The sequence below is a fragment of the Microtus pennsylvanicus genome, chromosome 4 (genome assembly GCF_037038515.1).
Source record: "Microtus pennsylvanicus isolate mMicPen1 chromosome 4, mMicPen1.hap1, whole genome shotgun sequence".
NCBI lineage: Eukaryota > Metazoa > Chordata > Mammalia > Rodentia > Cricetidae > Microtus > Microtus pennsylvanicus.
This window is the reverse complement of record NC_134582.1, coordinates 97,357,911-97,376,009: the sequence shown is the minus strand read 5'-3', so window position 1 is coordinate 97,376,009 and position 18,099 is coordinate 97,357,911. Positions and strand designations below refer to the sequence as shown.

Genomic DNA, 18,099 nt, shown 5'->3' with positions numbered 1-18,099 from the left:
TGAACAAAGGGGAAATCCCCACCTGGAAAGTAAAGGGACTTGCAGGAAGTGATACCACCCGGCCTGGCTAACTCGGGTCAGTGCTCGACCCATTAGCCAGGACGTCCACAAATGCAGCAGTGCAGCCTGGGAGCAGGCAGCTCTAGAAGCAGGGCCTGGCAGCTCTGACATCATCGTACACAGTTGCCAAATTCCTTTTCCCCAGTTAGACGGTACAACATTCTATGATTTCCCATCAGCTCCCCTGATGCTGGGAACTCAGAGCATGGGAAAGGAAAGGAACAGGCTGCAGAAAAGAGAAGGCGCCCAGTTTTAGTGATGAGAACAGAATACCTTGCACAGCTTTACAGCTACAGCTGTAGTCAGCTGATCAAAGAACCCAAAGACACCCAGGTTCCAAACCCTGCAATCTGGAATGATTTTTAACCCTGTAAGAGACTTTGCAGTAAGGATTATGGATCTTGAAATACTTTATTTAATAATTAAATAATAATTTAATAGCAATAATTCAAATAGTGACAAAATGTAATCACATGCCACCTTATAAAAGAGGGGTTAACACTGGAAGACAGGCAAGAAAAAATTAATTCAGAGAAATGGGTTCTCTAGATCAAAGGACTGTGGCCAGGCACGATACCTGCAATCACAGTTCTGGGGAAGCTATGGAAGAATGCTCTCTATTTCAAGACTGGCTGAGATGCAAATGGAGAGGAAGAGGGGGTTGAGGGAGGAAAGCAGGACAAGAGACTTTAATTGAGAATAGTGAAGGAACACAAAGTGGTCCTGACAGCTTAACAATCCAAGGCTCAGTAAAGAACCCATATCGAACCCCCAGTGACCAAAAGGTGTCCATGTAAATTTGACCCGTATGACCAGGCTTTCTTTAGAGGTTTCCTGGGATTAAATTAAAAGTAAGGGAGCATCCTCTTTCTGCAGAAACAAGACTAAGGCTGCCTAGTTCAAGGTCATCCTGAAATCCCAATGAGACCTAGCACCAGGCATTTACTCCTGTTGCGGTCAAGCATGTGTGTCTAGCTAAAATAACTTTGGGCTTCAATCTCACCTTCATGTGGATTTTCAAGACCCCTTCCAAATTCCAGGTTCCCTCCGCCATGGAATCTCTCTGCAATATTATTACTTGAGTTTTCCTCTATGTGAGTTGCAAACTGTACCAAGTAATTTGGTCCTCATCCAATACCCTTCAGGCCTTCTGAACTACTGCATTTGAGCTTGAACTTTAATATTTAACACCCCTAAGAGTGTAAACACTGCTGAATTCTTTCGTGCTTTTTAAGTCATCTTGTTAAGCTCATTTACATTTATTCATGGACTCAAACCTTTTTATTAAAAAAAAAACCAATTAACTGGTATTTTTCTCTTCTTGATACACAGACTGCCCTCATGTGGCTAGTGGGGATCTCTTTGTATTGATTACTTGACCCTGAGTTGTTGGTCTCAACAACCTGGCTTTACAGCAACAAAAGGACACTATGCTGAACTCACTCTTCCAGACCAAGGGCAGAGTATGGATCCTCTCCTGGTTTCTTTCAGGAGAGGATTTATGAAGTACTAACTCTGAAAGCTTGAAGAAACAGGTTGAGTATTGGTCCTGTGATTTAAGACACAGTGAGAGGTTGGGCTGGGGAAATGACTCAGTGGATAGAGTCCCTGTCGTACAAGTGTAAGAATATGAGTTGGAAGCCTTGGCAATCCTGTAAGGGCAGGCAAGATGGCACATATGTGCAGTTCCAATCCCGTAAGATGGGAGGAGGAAACAGAAGAACATCTGGAAGCTCACAAGTCAGAAGCCTAACAAACACAGTGGCAAACTATGAGACCTTATCTCAACAAAGGCATGGACCTTTATTTGAGGTTGGTCTCTGACTTCCACATGAAACAAAGACACATGTGTGTCAACTCCTACTCAACATAAGTGTACGTGTATGTGTATGCGCACACACACATGCGTGCGCACGCGCGCACACACCTTCACCAAAAAGAAAATCCAGCTGCTTTGGTAAGGTAAACTAGTTAACAAGATGGGAAAGATGCTTCTGTTCTTAAGGCCCCCATGGGCCACACTTTAAAATAGATCACCATTGCACGTTCTCACGGACTCAACACTTCTGAAATTCAAAGGCACTTGGAGGCATTCATATCCACGGTCAACACAGTCAAGCATTCTACTCTTCTTTCATTATATGGATGTTTCATATCAAGTAGTATTTATTGACCACATAAGTGACAGGACTCTTAGACCCTTGCTCTGTGAGTACTATATAGCTCATAACTCTTCACATATATCATCTGCTCTGGGCCCAAATATATTCTTGTTTTGTTATTTATTCCCTTATATTAATGCAACATACTGTATAACTTCTTTCTGAGGAAGAATACAGCTATTCTGGTTTCTTAAACATCTGAAAATTTATTATTCTTCCATGCCACTGAGTTTGACAGAATCTATAAAAGGTTCCATGTGACTTTACATCCAGTCATTCAGCTATGGCACCACTACTTCCCAGCTAAGAGTTTTGCGTTTGAGGGGGTGATGATATACCGACCTCATATCCTCAGAGCCCCTTTCGAACCTCAACTCTGAAAGCTTATGAACTTATTCTTATTTCTGATATTCTGAAACACCCACTTTTGTGTCCCTCTCTGAGCTCGATTCATGCATTTTGCTGGGCTCTTGGAAGACCCTTTCAAACTAGCAAGTGAAGGGAATTTTCCCTTCACTCCGGAGAGTTTTGAATGTACTGCTCTGTAGTAATATGAAGCGGCGGGGCTGCGCCCCCAATACCCCAGCCGCCTGCCCGGCTAGCTCAGTCGGTAGAGCATGAGACTCTTAATCTCAGGGTCGTGGGTTCGAGCCCCACGTTGGGCGCCAATTGAAGGCGTAAGTCATAAACAATGCCACACCAGTTTGGAATTATGATTAATAGGGTGGTATTTATTTAAAGGGGAAAAAACTTACAGATCACCATCAGCTCTCTGCGCAACCAGGAAGGAAGTCTAGTCGCCGGCGGAGCAGGAAGTGTAGAGAGAGAGGAGAGGGAAGTGGCCGCTTTTTTAAAGGGAGAGAGACTACGCCCCAAGGGGCTTGTATCTCAGCGGCGATAGGCTGCAGGAGTGGAAGGACCTCCCGTAACACTGCTCCTTTCTCAGAGACTGACTCTGTGCTCTCTCTTTCTGCATCACCCATCTGTCAGATGCTAAACTCTTGAACTGACCTCATCCAGGACTTCCCTAACATGCGCTGCTGTGATAAAATACCCCAACAAAAGAAATTCAGTGAGGGTTTCCTTTGGCTCAGAGCTCCTCACACCTCCAGAGGTCAGAGGGAGATGAACACTTGCGCATTCAGCTAGTTTTCTACATTTTGTGCAACCCGGAAAATGGTGCCCCCCTAAGTACGGTCATTCCTTGACATCAGTTGGTATCTGAAGATGGCAAAATTCTCAAGTGCTCAATTTATACATGTAAAGTAACTTAATAATTGACCTAACCAATGTACATGCTGCTATGTACTTTAAATACCCAACACAATGTAAACACTAGATAAATGGTCCTGTTACCATACACTGTACAGTTTAGAAAGCAAGAAAGGGAAGAGGGTCTGAATAGGTCTATACAGCTCAGGCTGGCCTCAAACTCTTATCCCCCTGCCTCAGCATCCTGAGTGCTGGCTGGGATTACAGGTGTGCAGCAACACAGTTCAGTTCTCCTACAATGTTTTCTGTCAGATTTTGATTTCTATTTGCTATTTCATGCTGAGTTCATTTGAAATTCATGTATGGCAATAGAAGGTATGGGGAGCCCCATAAACTTGGTGTATTTGAGCCAAGAGTGACCCAAATGCACCCACTCTGTATGATGACACAAGTCATAGTGCACACAGTCACTCAGGCAGCCATGAAACACTGGGACACTCCCCATGTACACTGATAACAGTGATAACATGTGCCCCAGCTCTATGAAGTTAGTCCCTGATCGCACAGTTTCCAAAGGTTACTTGATGCATCAGATTCCACACCCAAGTCCTCAACTACTGGAGGAAGGAAACGGGCAGCCTCCGGAAGAGTCCTATTACAAGCAATCGCCTCCAAGTAAGCCAGAAATTATTAAGTGCCAAGCCTCACCCAGTTTTTCCTCCCACCCAGCTTCCCGACACCACATGAATGTTAGATTCCCATCCTTCTCACTCTCAAAACAAATCTAAGCAGTAAGGGGGAAGAGCAGGCATGTGATTCAGTGGTAGAGCAATTGCTCAGCAAAGCAAGGCGCTGGGTCCATCAACAAAACAAGAGGAAGGGAGGAAAAACCTAACTCACATGCCAATTTCATCTGGCACAGAAACTCTGTCAAAACTTTGCTCATGTCCTTCCTCCTAGCCCGACAGACATCAAATCTCTCAACAATTCGCCTGGCATGAGAGTAATAGAAAATAATTCAAAGATCTGGAATGGTTTCTCATAAATATTTATGTTTTAAGGCCTTGCTCTACTGAGGATTTGTCAGGACTTCTTAGCCCAGCTGGGGCCTTGTCATTGGGAGACCCAGGCACACTGGAAAGGAAAGAGGGGTCTGAGCACCCAGCCTTTGGCCTCTCTCCAAACACCACCCACACTCACACCCCAGATCCCAAGACTTGCCACAGTGAGTCAACAGCCCGCGTCTCCGAAGTCTCCAGGATCACTCGTGACAGAAAACATGAGTGGTCACCTGTAGCCTGGGACCCTGGCACATCAGCCGTCCGGCTCCGAGTTGCCCCCATTTTGTGCCAGCCTCCTCTAAGGACGCTGGAGGATCTGGGAGGGCAGCCACAGCACCAACCGGCAAGAAACAGAAGGCTACTAACCAATCTACATCACCAGCCACCTAAGCCGCTGAGCACAACAGGGAACCCAAGCTGGGACCTTGCCACATGTTACACCCGCTAGCCTCCCCAGACCTCGCATCCTCAGTGTCCCAGGTCCCCAGAGCCCCATGCCAGGGCTAGCCCACATCTAGCCCACAGAAGAGCATACCCGGGACTTTGTTTCCTGGTAAGAAGCATGCAGAGTAGAGATAAGGAGGCTCTGGCTGCTCGACTTGCCTCAAATACCTGAGGGGATGGGGAAGCAGGCGGAGGCTGGAGGCTGGGCCACAGCCCTTAGCCAAGAGAAGGGCCAGGGAAGCTACTGACGCCCTACAACCTAGCCCATCCTCTGGCTCCAGGCCAGCTGCCACCGATCTTTCTGGTACTTTCCTGAGGCTTTGGCTAACTCTCAACCATAGGAATGCAGTGATGTTATTAAACTCAGGCTGGAATCTCTGGGTGGTTTTCTACAGCCTGTTTACTGTGCCTTTAGACCGTTTGTCAGCCTTAGTGACACCAGAAGTATACCAGCATTTGGGGGATGGACATAAATGTGGCAGAGCAGGACAGACGTTTAAAGTGAGGGGAAAAGACTTTACTGGGGTGAAGGCAGAGCACCTGTCCCGCAGGCACAGAAACAGAGAAGCGGTCAGTGCCCATGGCCAAAGACTCCACTACTCCATTCTGGAAAAGTCAGTCTTGCAAGCGCTGCTATTTCACACAGATGAGAAAAAAAAGCCCTATCTGCCATCTTGTGTTCCTTCTAGGAAACAGGCTGAGCTGGTGGGGAGAATGCTGGTCAGGTTTTAAACCTTTAAGGAAAGGTCAACTCTAAAACATCAGATTCTTTGCTGTCTCGTTCACATTTACAGTGGCTATTTCTGTGTGGGCTGTCCTAATTTATAGAATGTTAACCAGCGACCTTGGCCCCTCTGCCTAGAATATGTTGGTAGAAAACTAGGAGGCAAAAAAAAAAAAAAAAAAAAACCAAAAAGACGGGAGGCCACCCCAGCTGTAAAGTTTTATCTTTGAAGTACTGAAAAAGCAAAGGAATTCTCAAAACATCTTACTATCCTTCCGCAGCCCATCCGTCATTTATTCCACTCTAGTTTTAAGAGTGGTTATTTTTTGCTTGTTTTTAAGATTTTTTGATAATTGTGTGTATATACTGTGTCTAATATGGGTTCGTGTACATGATCTCAGTGCCTTCAGAGGGAAGAAGACAGTGTAATGACCCCTGGAACTAGAGTTGTGACCTGGGAACTGGACTGTGGTCTTCTGGAAGAGCAGTATCTGCTCTTAGCTCTTAGACATCTTTCCAACTCCTCCAATCCAAGATTTTATTCCATTTTATCCTTCCAGCATTTTTATGCAAAAATACTGTGTGTATATAGGATGAATGTGGATATATTAAAATTCTACATAGAACTGTAATTTTCCCTTTCCTAATTCTGGGTCGTCTGTGTGTGTGTGTGTGTGTGTGTGTGTGTGTGTGTGTGTGTGTGTGTGTATGTACTGGGTATATGCGTATGTCTGTGTTTGTATGTAGGCCCATATTTTATACAAGATATTTGCAGCCAGGTTCTGGCCGTGCTTAGTTTCCAAGGGCAGCTGCAATCCTGCCAGACCACTGGTAGCCACCTAAAAAAGGCTCAGGATGTATTTCTCCTTCTCTTTTGTTAATATGTAGAAGGCCTGGGGAGAGGTATGGATTCCAAGCTGGTGACTGAGTTGCAGGTGTGATGGTCCTCCTGCCTCCCCAGAAAGAGAATATTAATGAGGTTCCACTTTGGTTTACCTGGGAAAATAAAAGATGTTTGAATAATAAAGGCAGGTAGATCATCAAGAATGAATGAAGCCTGAGATGCCCTTCCGATATTGCTGTGTGAACTGTGTCTCATTATTTCCCGTGCCTCTGTACTGGTCGAGTTAGGGAAAATATTCTTTATGTTGGAGCTTCAGACCCCGACACCTCCATATGAAAGAGATCTTGCTTATTCTTTTCCCCAGCTATACAGTACTCCTTTGTGTGCATGTGACGGATTCCTATGATTTTAAGTTTTTAAATATGCTACATGTAGTGCGGGCAGGAGTACATGCACCTGGAGACAGCAGAAGCCTTTGGTTACCCTCTCGGCCTCATTACCATGACCATGGTTCTGGCTCTCTGTTCACTTCACTGTCAAGTCTGTGGGCCAAGGTGTTCTGTAGGTCACTACAGCAGCTCTGCTTCAAGACATCCAGTAGTCATGCCCCATGAAATACCTCCATGATGCCTGGAGGACGGGCTCTGATTTAGTAAGTTACCGAAAGAAAATATCACTAGATCGGGTGGGATAATAATGCTCAGGATCCTCCCAGAAGGATCAGTCAACATGAGGTTGCTTAATGCATATCTGTCCAGTTTTATGGTGTGTTTTTTTTCTGGGCTTGTAATGAGACGTATGGTGATTGTCAAAAAGAGCCAGTTTTTAATAGGAAATGATAGAAGTACAGAGTTGCTGAACTACTCCAACGGAAATGCCATTAAGGACCAGTCTTCCCTCTCTTTAGGTAATTCCTGAGGGGCAGGAGTGGGTGGGTTATGGGAATCTATCTACCCCACCACCTCCCACCAGTAACTGGCCTCAGAGCTTCTGTATGTCAAACCCACACTCTGTCGCTGATCTCCCTCTCCCACCCAGCTCCCTGTGCTAGCAATTTTCCATAAACGCTGGCAAAGCAGTCTCTAGAGCTTGATGGAGAATAGAAAGGTGAGTTTCCCATCACTCACTGGTCTTCTGTGTTTTCTCCTCTTTCCCCTCTTCTCTTCCTCATTTAATGAAGTGCTAACTGTGCTTATCTCTGGTGGAGAGCCTCAACCCGGTGGACCCTGGACGGTGCAGGAAAAGGAACAAAAAATGAGCAGGAGGTATCAGTGACTTGTCCTTGGGGCTTTTCAGAACCCAAGGCTCCACCTATAAGCAGTGCCGTGACAGTTGTACTAGAAACAAGTAAGTAGCATCGGTGCAGGTGGGCATGGATAAATGAAGGCAACGTCACTGTGAGAGGATGGAGTAGAGCAGGAGACAAGGGAGGGTTTCCGTCTGTCTGCAGATGAGCACACACATTGTTCCACCCTAGTCGGTGATGCACTGCTGTCTAATACTTAGAAAATTACTGGAAATATAAAGACGGTCAGGATAAACGTTGACTCCAGGAAAGGTCTTTTTCACTCTGTCACAGCTGACTGGTGTCTGCAGTTATGACTACTCAGATCCTCTTATTTGGTAATATATGCTACTTTGCTTCCCAAGCTTCCAATCAGGGACAGGGACAGCTTGTCCTTCAGAATACGGTGCACAAGTAAAGCAAACAAATCCTTACTCCGGTGGCTACACAGTTGTCAGAGACTGGAAGTTGAACATAGCAATGATGTATAAAGAAATGGTATCTCCAAGGCAACAACAAGATAGCAAAGAGGAGTTGAGTGAGGACCCAGAATCAAAGGTGTAGAAGAAACCAGAAGCCTTGAACCATACCAATGGCATATTTCAATGAGCACTGACATATTTCAATGAGCACTTACAAGTGGAACCATATGAACTAAAGAATATACTGTGTGATTCACTGGGCCACACTACAGCTTCTATTTCATATATTTTTCACTTGTTTTCTTTTCTTTGTTTGGTTTGGTTTTAGGTTATGGTTGTTTGGTTTTACTTTCAGATTTTGTTTTGGGGGGAGGTTGCAACGACAGAGGGCAGAAGTGAGGAGATGGGAAGACAAATGGGATTGGGATGCATGATATGAAATCCACAAAGAAACAATAAAAAGCTAAAGGGAGAGAGTGAATCTTGAATGGAGAGAAAGGGCACTGGAGAGATGTCTCAGTGGGTACAGCATGAGGACCCGAGAACATCCCAGCACACTTTAAAATCTGGGTATGACTATGAACATGCCTGTTGCTGCCTGAACTGTATGGAAAAGAGGCGGGAGGATGAATGGGATTCACTGGCTCTCAGCACAGCAAGATAGCCCATGATCTCCTCTGAATTCCATGCACAGACACACATACACGACACTGACTGTAGACACTTGTATATGCATTGCATACATATATCACACTCACACAAATAGGGAGAAAGGAGAGAGACAGAAAGACAGATTTACCAGGAATGTTCATGAGTAGCAAATACAGTTCACTTTACTCATGCATTTTGGATTTTTTTTTTAACCAAGTATATTTTCCTGTGTTATGTTCTCAGTGTGGTATCTTCCTAGGTATCCAACTCAAGGCCTTTCACACGCTAAGCGTGCACTCTGCCACTTAGCTCTATCCCCAGCAAGTGCTGTGGTCTACTTGTGAAGACAAACCCCTTTTAAAGTGTTGGGTACAAAACACAGACACAAACACATGCAAAATGCCTACTGCCATCCACGCGCAGTTCGCTGAACACATCCCAGAACAGCAACCAGGAAGTCATTCTACATGCATGTGTTCCCTCCTGTTGCCTCAGCAAAGAACAAAATCATCTTCTCAGACGTTATGCATGCTTTGCCCTGCACATTTTGTAACATTAGGTAACACTCCTGTTCTCCGTGTGAAATATTCAGATTTCCAGGGATTGGCTAACTGGTAGAATGTGAACAGCAGGTATAGCTGGAAGTCAGTGGTGGAGGTGGATTTGTACTGACTTAGCAATACTTCCTGGAAACCGGAGCACAGTGAGTGGAACCCTAAGTGTCTAGTCAGCTGGAAAATTAGAGGAGTAGAAACCTACAGATGTACCTAGCCACCCATGATTGTCAGCTGCTTGGTTAACCCAGTTTGATTAAATGGGTAATCACCATATAACTATAACACAAAACCAAGACTGTTCCCAGGGTAGACTCCCTGAGTGTAAGCTTCCAGTAAAAACCTCTGTAGATTTCTATATGCACTATGGCATTTCCCAAGAACAGCAGACATGTTATTCGAATGGCATAGAGCAAAACTTCATCCTTACGTCGTATTGCTTTCAAGCTCTTCAGGTCAAGTGATCCAACAGTTTCACCGAGGAACAACCACTAACGGTCACTTCTAGTGACTCACCAATGAAGCACATTGGGCTATACAACACTTCTAAAACACATAAGTCAGGCATGTAGCAGAGAACTTACAGGACCATTAGCATGAACAAAATGTTTTTGCCTTACTCCAGTGGAAGCAAAACAGGATGCCAATTTTATAAATATCTTGATCACAGCAGATATGGAATATAATCACAAAAGATTTGATTCTACTAAGATTCATAGAGTCAAACAGTCCAGAGACAGAGAGACAAGAAAATGAAAGGTTTAATTTAGTACCAAGTCAATGTGTTGAAAGGTAGATGACTATCTAGAAACCATTTATATAACATCTCTTAGAAGAATGTTGCCTCAGGTTCAAGCTGGTGGTGGAGGATAGTTTGTTAGTGTTGAGAGATGAACAGTTTCGCAATGTGTTACCAAGTGTCTAATCCCAGGCCTTAGGGCTCTTAGTCATGAGAGGCCTGTGAATTTAAGGTGTGGCTGCATACAGGTTTGTATGAAGGTCTGTATGTCTAGCCGTTTTCAAAGACAGTACTGTTTCTATTTTAAACAACTAACTACCATCCAATTTAGACTTTTCCCTAACCTAATGGGTTGTATTAGAGTCAGGTTCAGTCACAAAGACATGGAGAGTACAGAAAGAAAAGACATGTTCCTAAATTGTAAAAAGGAAAGAAAACCTAAAATGGTGACCCATGATGTAATCTCAGCATGCATGAACATGAAGCAGGAAATTGTCATGGGCTTAAAACAAGTCTTGTCTGTGTGATGAGTTCTAGTCCACTTCAGATTAACCTGAATTAGAGTGTAAAACACACACACACACACACACACACACACACACACACACACACACACACTTGTCATGTTTGAATCCAGAGTTTGATTAGAAACCAAATATGAGAGGAAGGAAAGGGTTACATGAATCACCAGGAGCCACCCTTCTGAGACTCTCCACTGGGTGTTACCAGGATGCCTAAAAGAGACTGCAGCTAGAACATGAGGTTAGCTCTTTCTCATCCTGTCCAGAGGAACGAATGTTCTTGCTCTGAACCAAACCTGCTTTGAGACAAAAGCAATCTTATTCTGAGGCTCGAAGAGCTCGGTGTATACATGCATCCCAGAACAGCATCCTCAGTGTGATATGCAGGTCATGGTTGTAGCAGGATAACAGTTGTCTCAGTTAATTTCAGGGAATTGAATGCCACCTTTGTTTCCTTCTTTTTCTTTTGTCCATCCACCTGCTCTGTACTTGCATTGAACCTGAAGCCTTGCGCCTGCCAAAGTGTTGTACCACTGAGCTGTACCCTCAATGTTTCTTACTTTCTTTTTTTTCCACTTTGAGAATGGGTCTCACCAAGATGCCCAGTTGAACTACAGATCTGTCTGTATTCCAGGCAGGACTTAATTTTGGATATTCTTGCCTCCCAAGTCATTGGGATTTGGGATTGCAGGCTTGAATCACCACCTCATTATTGCTGACAACACTGACACTATGCTTGAGACCACGCAGGCGTCAGATGGATGACGATTGGCCTCGGAGAGCTGAAAACTCTGCCCCATATCAACCATGCTAACATCACTATTTTCTGAATATCATTCTATGAAGAGCCTTGAAGATCGGGTGACAGTGACAGACCACTATCACACCAACTACTCTGCAGTTACTTTTCCTTTGACTTAAGCCAGTATAACTCTTTATCGCCCTCAAAAATTCCAAACCATGATTCTTGGAGAGGCACATTTCAAACTGGGGCCACCTGCGCATGCTCAGCTCTTTGGGAATCAACTTGCACACCAACTTCTCAATGATCAGTTTCCTGGATGCCCTGGTTCCCTGACGTGCTTCTGTGTCTCTTTTTCCACAGCAAAAGAAACTTGTCTTCTTATCCACCCCAGCATCGAAAGGTGATCCGTTTCAAAATGTAAATGAGGAGGCAGCTGAGCAGGTATCCACCAGGCCAAGGCAGAGTGCCGCTGTCCAGTTGCCTGTCCCTGAGAAAAAAAAAAAAACACCAACATGGAGCCCCAGGACAGGGTTTCCAGGAGACACCTAGAGAGTTTGTTCACAAGGTCTTTATGAGGGCTCTATGAGATTAAAAATGCAAAGTATGTAAAAATGAAACAAAAAAGAGATGGCAGTAAACGTGTGATGATCAGGACTTGAGGGCGATGAGGCTAATTTCAGGGGGTCCATGCTCTGCCGCCCTATCTCTGGTGGCTGTTTTGGGAGACAGGGCTTTTAATTAGAGCTTGCACTGCAGCCAGATGATCTTGGAAACTTATGGTCATCTTAAAGGAATATTCATAAAGACCACTTTGGATTCTACACAAAGAAGCTAAATTCTAAAATGTCAGCCTGGAATTCTAGAAGGAAAGCAGGGGTGGGCTGAGACATAGATGTTACTGTTCATCCTGGTGAAGATGTCAGAGTATTTATATGAGGGTACAAAACTTCCCCTCTCAGTACCTATCTGTCTTAGCCTGTTTTCTTTGGCTATCATTAAATACTTCATGCCACATATTTAATAAAGAGATTATTTAACTTGTGATTCTAGAGACTGAGATGCCCAAGGTTGAGAGACTGCATCTTAATGAGAGTCATTTTGTTGGTAGAGATTATCTGTAGAGTCCTGAGAGATGCAGGTCTTGACACTATGAGAGTAGTGCATATAAGTAGCAAGGGCAAATGGGCTTCATAATAGGCCCATCCAAGAGAGCCCATGGCCAATTAATCAATTAATCCACAAATGGATTAGCTTAGAGAAAAGCTTTCACGACCCAGTCATTCCATAAAGATACCCCACCTCCTATAATAAATACTTCACATGAGAGGTTGACTTCAGCATGAGTTTTGTTGGGGACGGACAAAGCACAGCACCACCCCACCCTGAACCAGAGAACCCCAACCTCTCGTGAGGAAGGCATCTGATTGCTGAGCTCAAGGAGAAAGCCAACAGAGCTCTAATGTCTGGTTACCACTGCAGCATTCCTTGGACTCGCCCTCCAAACAGACACACCATCCCTTCTGTTTTCCAGCGTGTCTGAACACAGTATTAGACCTTCACAAGGACAGGGGTATTTCCTAGCCTGTGAGATAACGATATAATGTCATAGTCAAAGTCCTTTAGAACATTTACAATATTGTTATTCGATAGTTTGATGTTTGGTCATCAGCTTTAAAAACGTTATTGTATGAACTGCCTAGAATTGGAAAAATGGTGCCAGTGACATGCCACATATGGTAAAACTGTTTCATTTGTTCTACAGATTTACTCTACTTAGTGAATGGGCCAGGAGCCACGTGGAGAAAGAAAGAGAGAAGACACAGTCTCCGGCCTCAGCACAGATGTGCAAACAGATGAAATATGGAGTTGTATATACACAGCTGAAGACAAGGGGCAAGAAAAAGGAGAAGCAGAAACAATAAGTTTGCCTTTGGAAATATGAACCAAAAAGGGCGTCAGAGTCCTTAAGACTAGAACTGAGATCTGATGAATTAGGATTTGCTGGGGACATGAACCACAGGAGGGAACATGTCAACCCTGCGATTAAGGAAACGTGGAAGTCTTTGTATGCCCAGGAAACCTACAGCTTATTAGAGTATCACTAAATACAAGGCCATTTAGCCTAGACACTGGAGTGTTTTATATTCACGATATCATGCCAGTGGGTTTACAGACTGCTGCGCAAGCGGCTATATCCTCAGAGTTAGGATAGGAAAGCTTGCTTCACAGCACTGTTGAAGAGAGGCAGGAGTGGGAGCCAGCAAGGAAAACAATGTCACCAATTTTTCAGATAAAAAGTACTATCAGGGAACCATAGGAAAGTGTTGATTTCAGAAGAGATTGGTAGTAGAGATGTGCCTTTAATCCCGGCACTAAAAAGGTGGAGGCAAGAGGATCTCTGCAAATTCAAGGACAGCCTGGTCAAAATAGAGAGTTCCGGGCCAGCCAAAGCTACATAGTAAGACCCTATGTCAAAATAAATAAATTAAATAAAATAAAACACAAAAGAGAATAGGCAGCTTTGGGGCTTGCAGATTAGGTGGGTAAGGAAGGAGGAACCTAGTATGACCCAGATGGATGATTTGGCCCAGTTTCCTGTTTCAAGCAAGACAGGAAAACAGAAGTAAGATGAATGTAAAGGAAACATGGTTTGTTTATTTGTGTGAGAGTATATGTTATGTCTGGGTGAGGATGTGTGGCAGCCAACACAGTCAGGTTGGAAGCTAATTTTGAGGAAGCTAATTTAGTTCCACCTTTATGTAGGTTTTAAGAGACAAATTCAGGTCAGCAGGCCAGACTGACAAGCACATTACCTACTTAGCCATATCACCAGTCCCTGTTTACTTTATCTTTCCCTGTGCTGCTGGGGACAGAGCCAGGGTCTCCTGGATGCTGTACAGTCCTCTACCACTGTGCTACATCCCCTGTCCTCTTTTTACTTTTTTTTTTTCCAGACAAGGTCTCACTAAGTTACCTAGGCTAGCCTTGACATTGGTTTGTAGTCCAGACTGGATACAAACCTGAATTCCTCCTGCCTTAGCCTCCAACATAGCTGGGATAACAAACCTGTGCCACCAGGTCCAGAATCAATTTCTATTTAAACTTGAACAGATTGAGTATCCATGGGAAGTTCAGGAGAAGTCTAGGTACCGATGTGACTGTCCAGTACAAATAGGCCTCAGTGAGGGAAAGGATGTCCATGAAAATAGAAAGAAGATCCAAAAGCTGGCTAGGGGAGGGCAGAGGGACCTGAAAAGACGGAGGAACAAGTTAACAAGGACAAAAAGGGGGCTAGTTCTAAAGAAAGACCTGAGTTGTTTGAGGCCATGAAGAATCCCTGTTGGACAGAGTGGATGTCCAGAATTGAGTACAGTGATCTTCAAAGAGAAGAGAAAGGGGGCAGTTTGATCTTCTGGAGGACAGTGAGGAGGCAGAGGTGTGAGCAGATTTACTAGAGTGATGAATGGCAGAGCAGTGGAGTCAGCTGGTAACATTCTCCACAAACAACTGAAGCACCAGGGCTGGGGTGCAGGGTGAGGCTGGAGTGGCCCAGCCTACAGACCCATGAGCTGGAGAATCTAGGCTGGGCCTTCCCAGCAGGTGCTGGAGGGACAGGCAGGGCCTGTGAGAATATTCCACAGAGGTGGAGTCAGAGAAGACAGTGCCTGGCTGAGACACCAAGAGGGTGATACTGAAGAAGACAGAGTCACCAAGATGACCTCAGGAGCAGGCAGGGAAGGACTGAGCCAAGATGGAGAGACAGGATGATCAGGCCACCAAAGGAAAAATGAACTTTCCAGTGGCCTGCCCCATACAAAACCCTCAGCTACCAGGGCCTCGTTGGCATCTGCCAAAGGAACAGCAATTTGGGAAAACTTCAGGCCCTCGGCTGCTGCTCACTCCCAGAGCATCCATTACTGCCACAGACTCTAGCACAGCAGGAGCCACTGCTCTATACCCACCTGCCTCAGCCAGAAGGGAATTCATGACCCAGGAGTCCTTATCTCCAGGCCTCATAGCTGAGCCCTGGGCAGAAACTCTCACACACATTCGGCCAAGACCACAAGACCTGAAACACAGGACTCCTGGGTCATGAGCATCCTTCATGTGAGGGGATGAAGCTGTGGTTACACCAGCCTGGACTTGAGCATGGGACACTGCAGGGATGGAACCAGGGGATAAAGTTGGGGATTAAAGGCTCAGGGAAGATGAGAGCAGACAGGACGAGGCTCTTAGGACAGGGTCAGGGACTGGGGATCTAAGAGACTAACAATACACATCCCTGAGATAAGAGGACCTGGTGGCAGTGTGAGGAGGTGAGGACAAAGCTAGGTTTAAGAAAAAGTCATGAGGCACTTGTCTGCTAGTTCTTAGCCCAACAACTTCTTTCTTTTTTCCCCAGCAATAGCAGGATGTAACATAATCCATTCATTCTGTTTCCACAAGAAAGTACCTAATAGCACAGAGAGCCAAGGCTCCTGGCATCAGGCCCGCAGCACTGGAGCAGTACTTCATCTGAGACAGGTCGGAGGAAGGTCAGGGCCAAGAGTCTCAAACCCCAGGAGGAGCCATGGTTTGTTCTCAGGGAGAGGGGGCTTGCTGTTCTGCCACCCCAGGTCAGGCGACATGGGTAATGTCATTGACTGATTCTGGGTCCCAGCAGGCAAAGAACCTATCCATATCACATCTTCTCTGCTGGTGCTCTTGATGGCACTCAATGTCCATGAGTCCTTGGACGCTGCCAAGGTAACACTACCAGGCACAAAGTAACTGGCTTTTGCCTAGTTTGTACTGGCAGAATCCTGTAGGTTCCCTTTCGGCTGTCACTTCATTGTACTGAGCCCTTCACTGAAATTAAGGATGCTTTTATAGACATTTCTATATAGATAAACTTATTTAGGAATGAGTGAACAGAGTGTTTGTTTCCATACAGTAAGTCCAAGGTTTGATCCCCAAGACTGCACAAAACATGATGAGATGGTTAGCTTTAATTTTCAACTTGACACAACCCCCGAAAAGAGTCTCAATGAGATTGTCAATATTGGGTTGGCCTATGGGTACATCTGTTGGGGGATAACTTGTTAACTAATGTGGGCAGACACAGATCACTGTGGCAGCACCATTCTCTAATAGAGCACGGGTTCCTGAACTATGTAGGAGCGGAGAAATTGCTTCAGAGCAAGCAAGATAGTAGCACAGAAAAATAATAAATAATAAAATTATTTACCATTTTGTGAGGCTAAATAAAGAATGAGAATTAAAGGAGAATCAGGAACACAGAAAGGATATTGAGCCTATAGTTCATGATCCTAGAGACACCCACATCAGAGCACTGGACTGAGCTCCCAAGGTAGTAATATGGTGAACCCCCCAAAAATATATATATAGACCCACCTGGAAATTGGAAACAGACAAGATCGTCAGACAAAATTTTGGAGCATGGCGGCAGGGGATAGAAGAAAGGGGAGAAGGAGAGGGTTATGGAGAACTTGAGGGAAAGGGATAGTTGAGATGGAGGAAGGACAGATAAAAGATCAAGGAAAGAGATATCCTGATTGAGGGAGCCATTATGGGTTAACAAGAAACCTGGCTCTAGAAAAATGCCCAGGAATCCACAAGGATGACCCCAGCTAAGACCCTAAGCAATAGAGGAGAGGGTGTCTGAACTGGCCTTGCCCTGTAGTCAGACTGATGATTATCTTAAATCTCACCATAGAACCTTTGTCCAACAACAGATGGAAACAGAGGCAGACACCCACATCAGAGCACTGGTCTGAGCTCCCAAGGTCTAGTTGAAGAGTAGAAGGAGTGAGAATATGAGCAAGGAATTCAAGACCATGAGGGGTTCATCCACTGAGACAGTTTGCCTCAGCTAAAGGTAGCACACCAACTCCAGCTGGACTGGGAATGAACAAACATGGGAACAAACTAGTCCCTCTGAATGTGATTAACATTTGGGGCAGACTGAGGGGCCACTGATAGAGACACTAGGATTTGTCTCTACGGCATGTACTGGCTTCTTGGGATCCTATTCTCTTTGGATGTATAACTTGCCCAACCTAGATGTAGTAGGGAGGGGCTTGGACTTTCCACAAGGCAGGATGCATTGCTCTCTCTTAGGATTGGAGGGAGGTGGGGCTGAAGGATGGGTGGAGGGAGTGGGAGGGGACTGGGAGGTGGGGAGAGAGTGAGAATTTGGTTTGGTATTTTTTTATTTAAAAAGTATTAAATTAAAAAAAAAGAAAATTCTCAGAGAAAATCTCCTTCCTGAGATGGAAGGGTTTTATAACCATGGGGGAATTTATCTGGTCTTAGTTCAAGGGCCATTTGTGTTACGTCATTTCTGAGTAGACAGGGAGTGTCCATACCACTACCCTGATATGTAATATATTTGAGGCAACATTTGTCCTCCCTGAGCCTGGCCTCTTGGGTGAGGATCCATGGATCATTAGGAGGATCCCATGATGCAAAGCCATCACAAGTTACTGGATCCAGCTTGAAGCAGCCAGGTTCTGAGTGTTGAATGATGAGGTGTGCTTTTAATTGGGCATTTTTGTCTCCACAGTTTTTCCCTGACAGATCAGCAAGGCCAAATCAGACACTAGATCAAGATCTTCTTTCTTCGGGGCCTGCTTCAGAGCTGAGAAGGGATGTTGGGTGCCTGACTGACATCAT

The 18,099-nt window shown here is 44.9% G+C and overlaps 1 protein-coding gene across 2 annotated transcripts in view; it reads right to left on the bottom strand.

Annotated features, from left to right (window-relative positions):
• LOC142848204 (serpin B6-like) overlaps positions 1-5,106 on the bottom strand; it is a 32,047-nt gene extending 26,941 nt beyond the window's left edge. For both annotated transcript variants that reach the window (XM_075969940.1, XM_075969939.1), the window contains exon 1: positions 5,031-5,106. In XM_075969940.1, coding sequence (XP_075826055.1) covers positions 5,031-5,059 — 29 coding nt within the window. In that variant the 5' untranslated portion in view covers positions 5,060-5,106. The remainder of the gene's footprint in view (positions 1-5,030) is intronic.
• Positions 5,107-18,099: the final 12,993 nt, after the last annotated feature.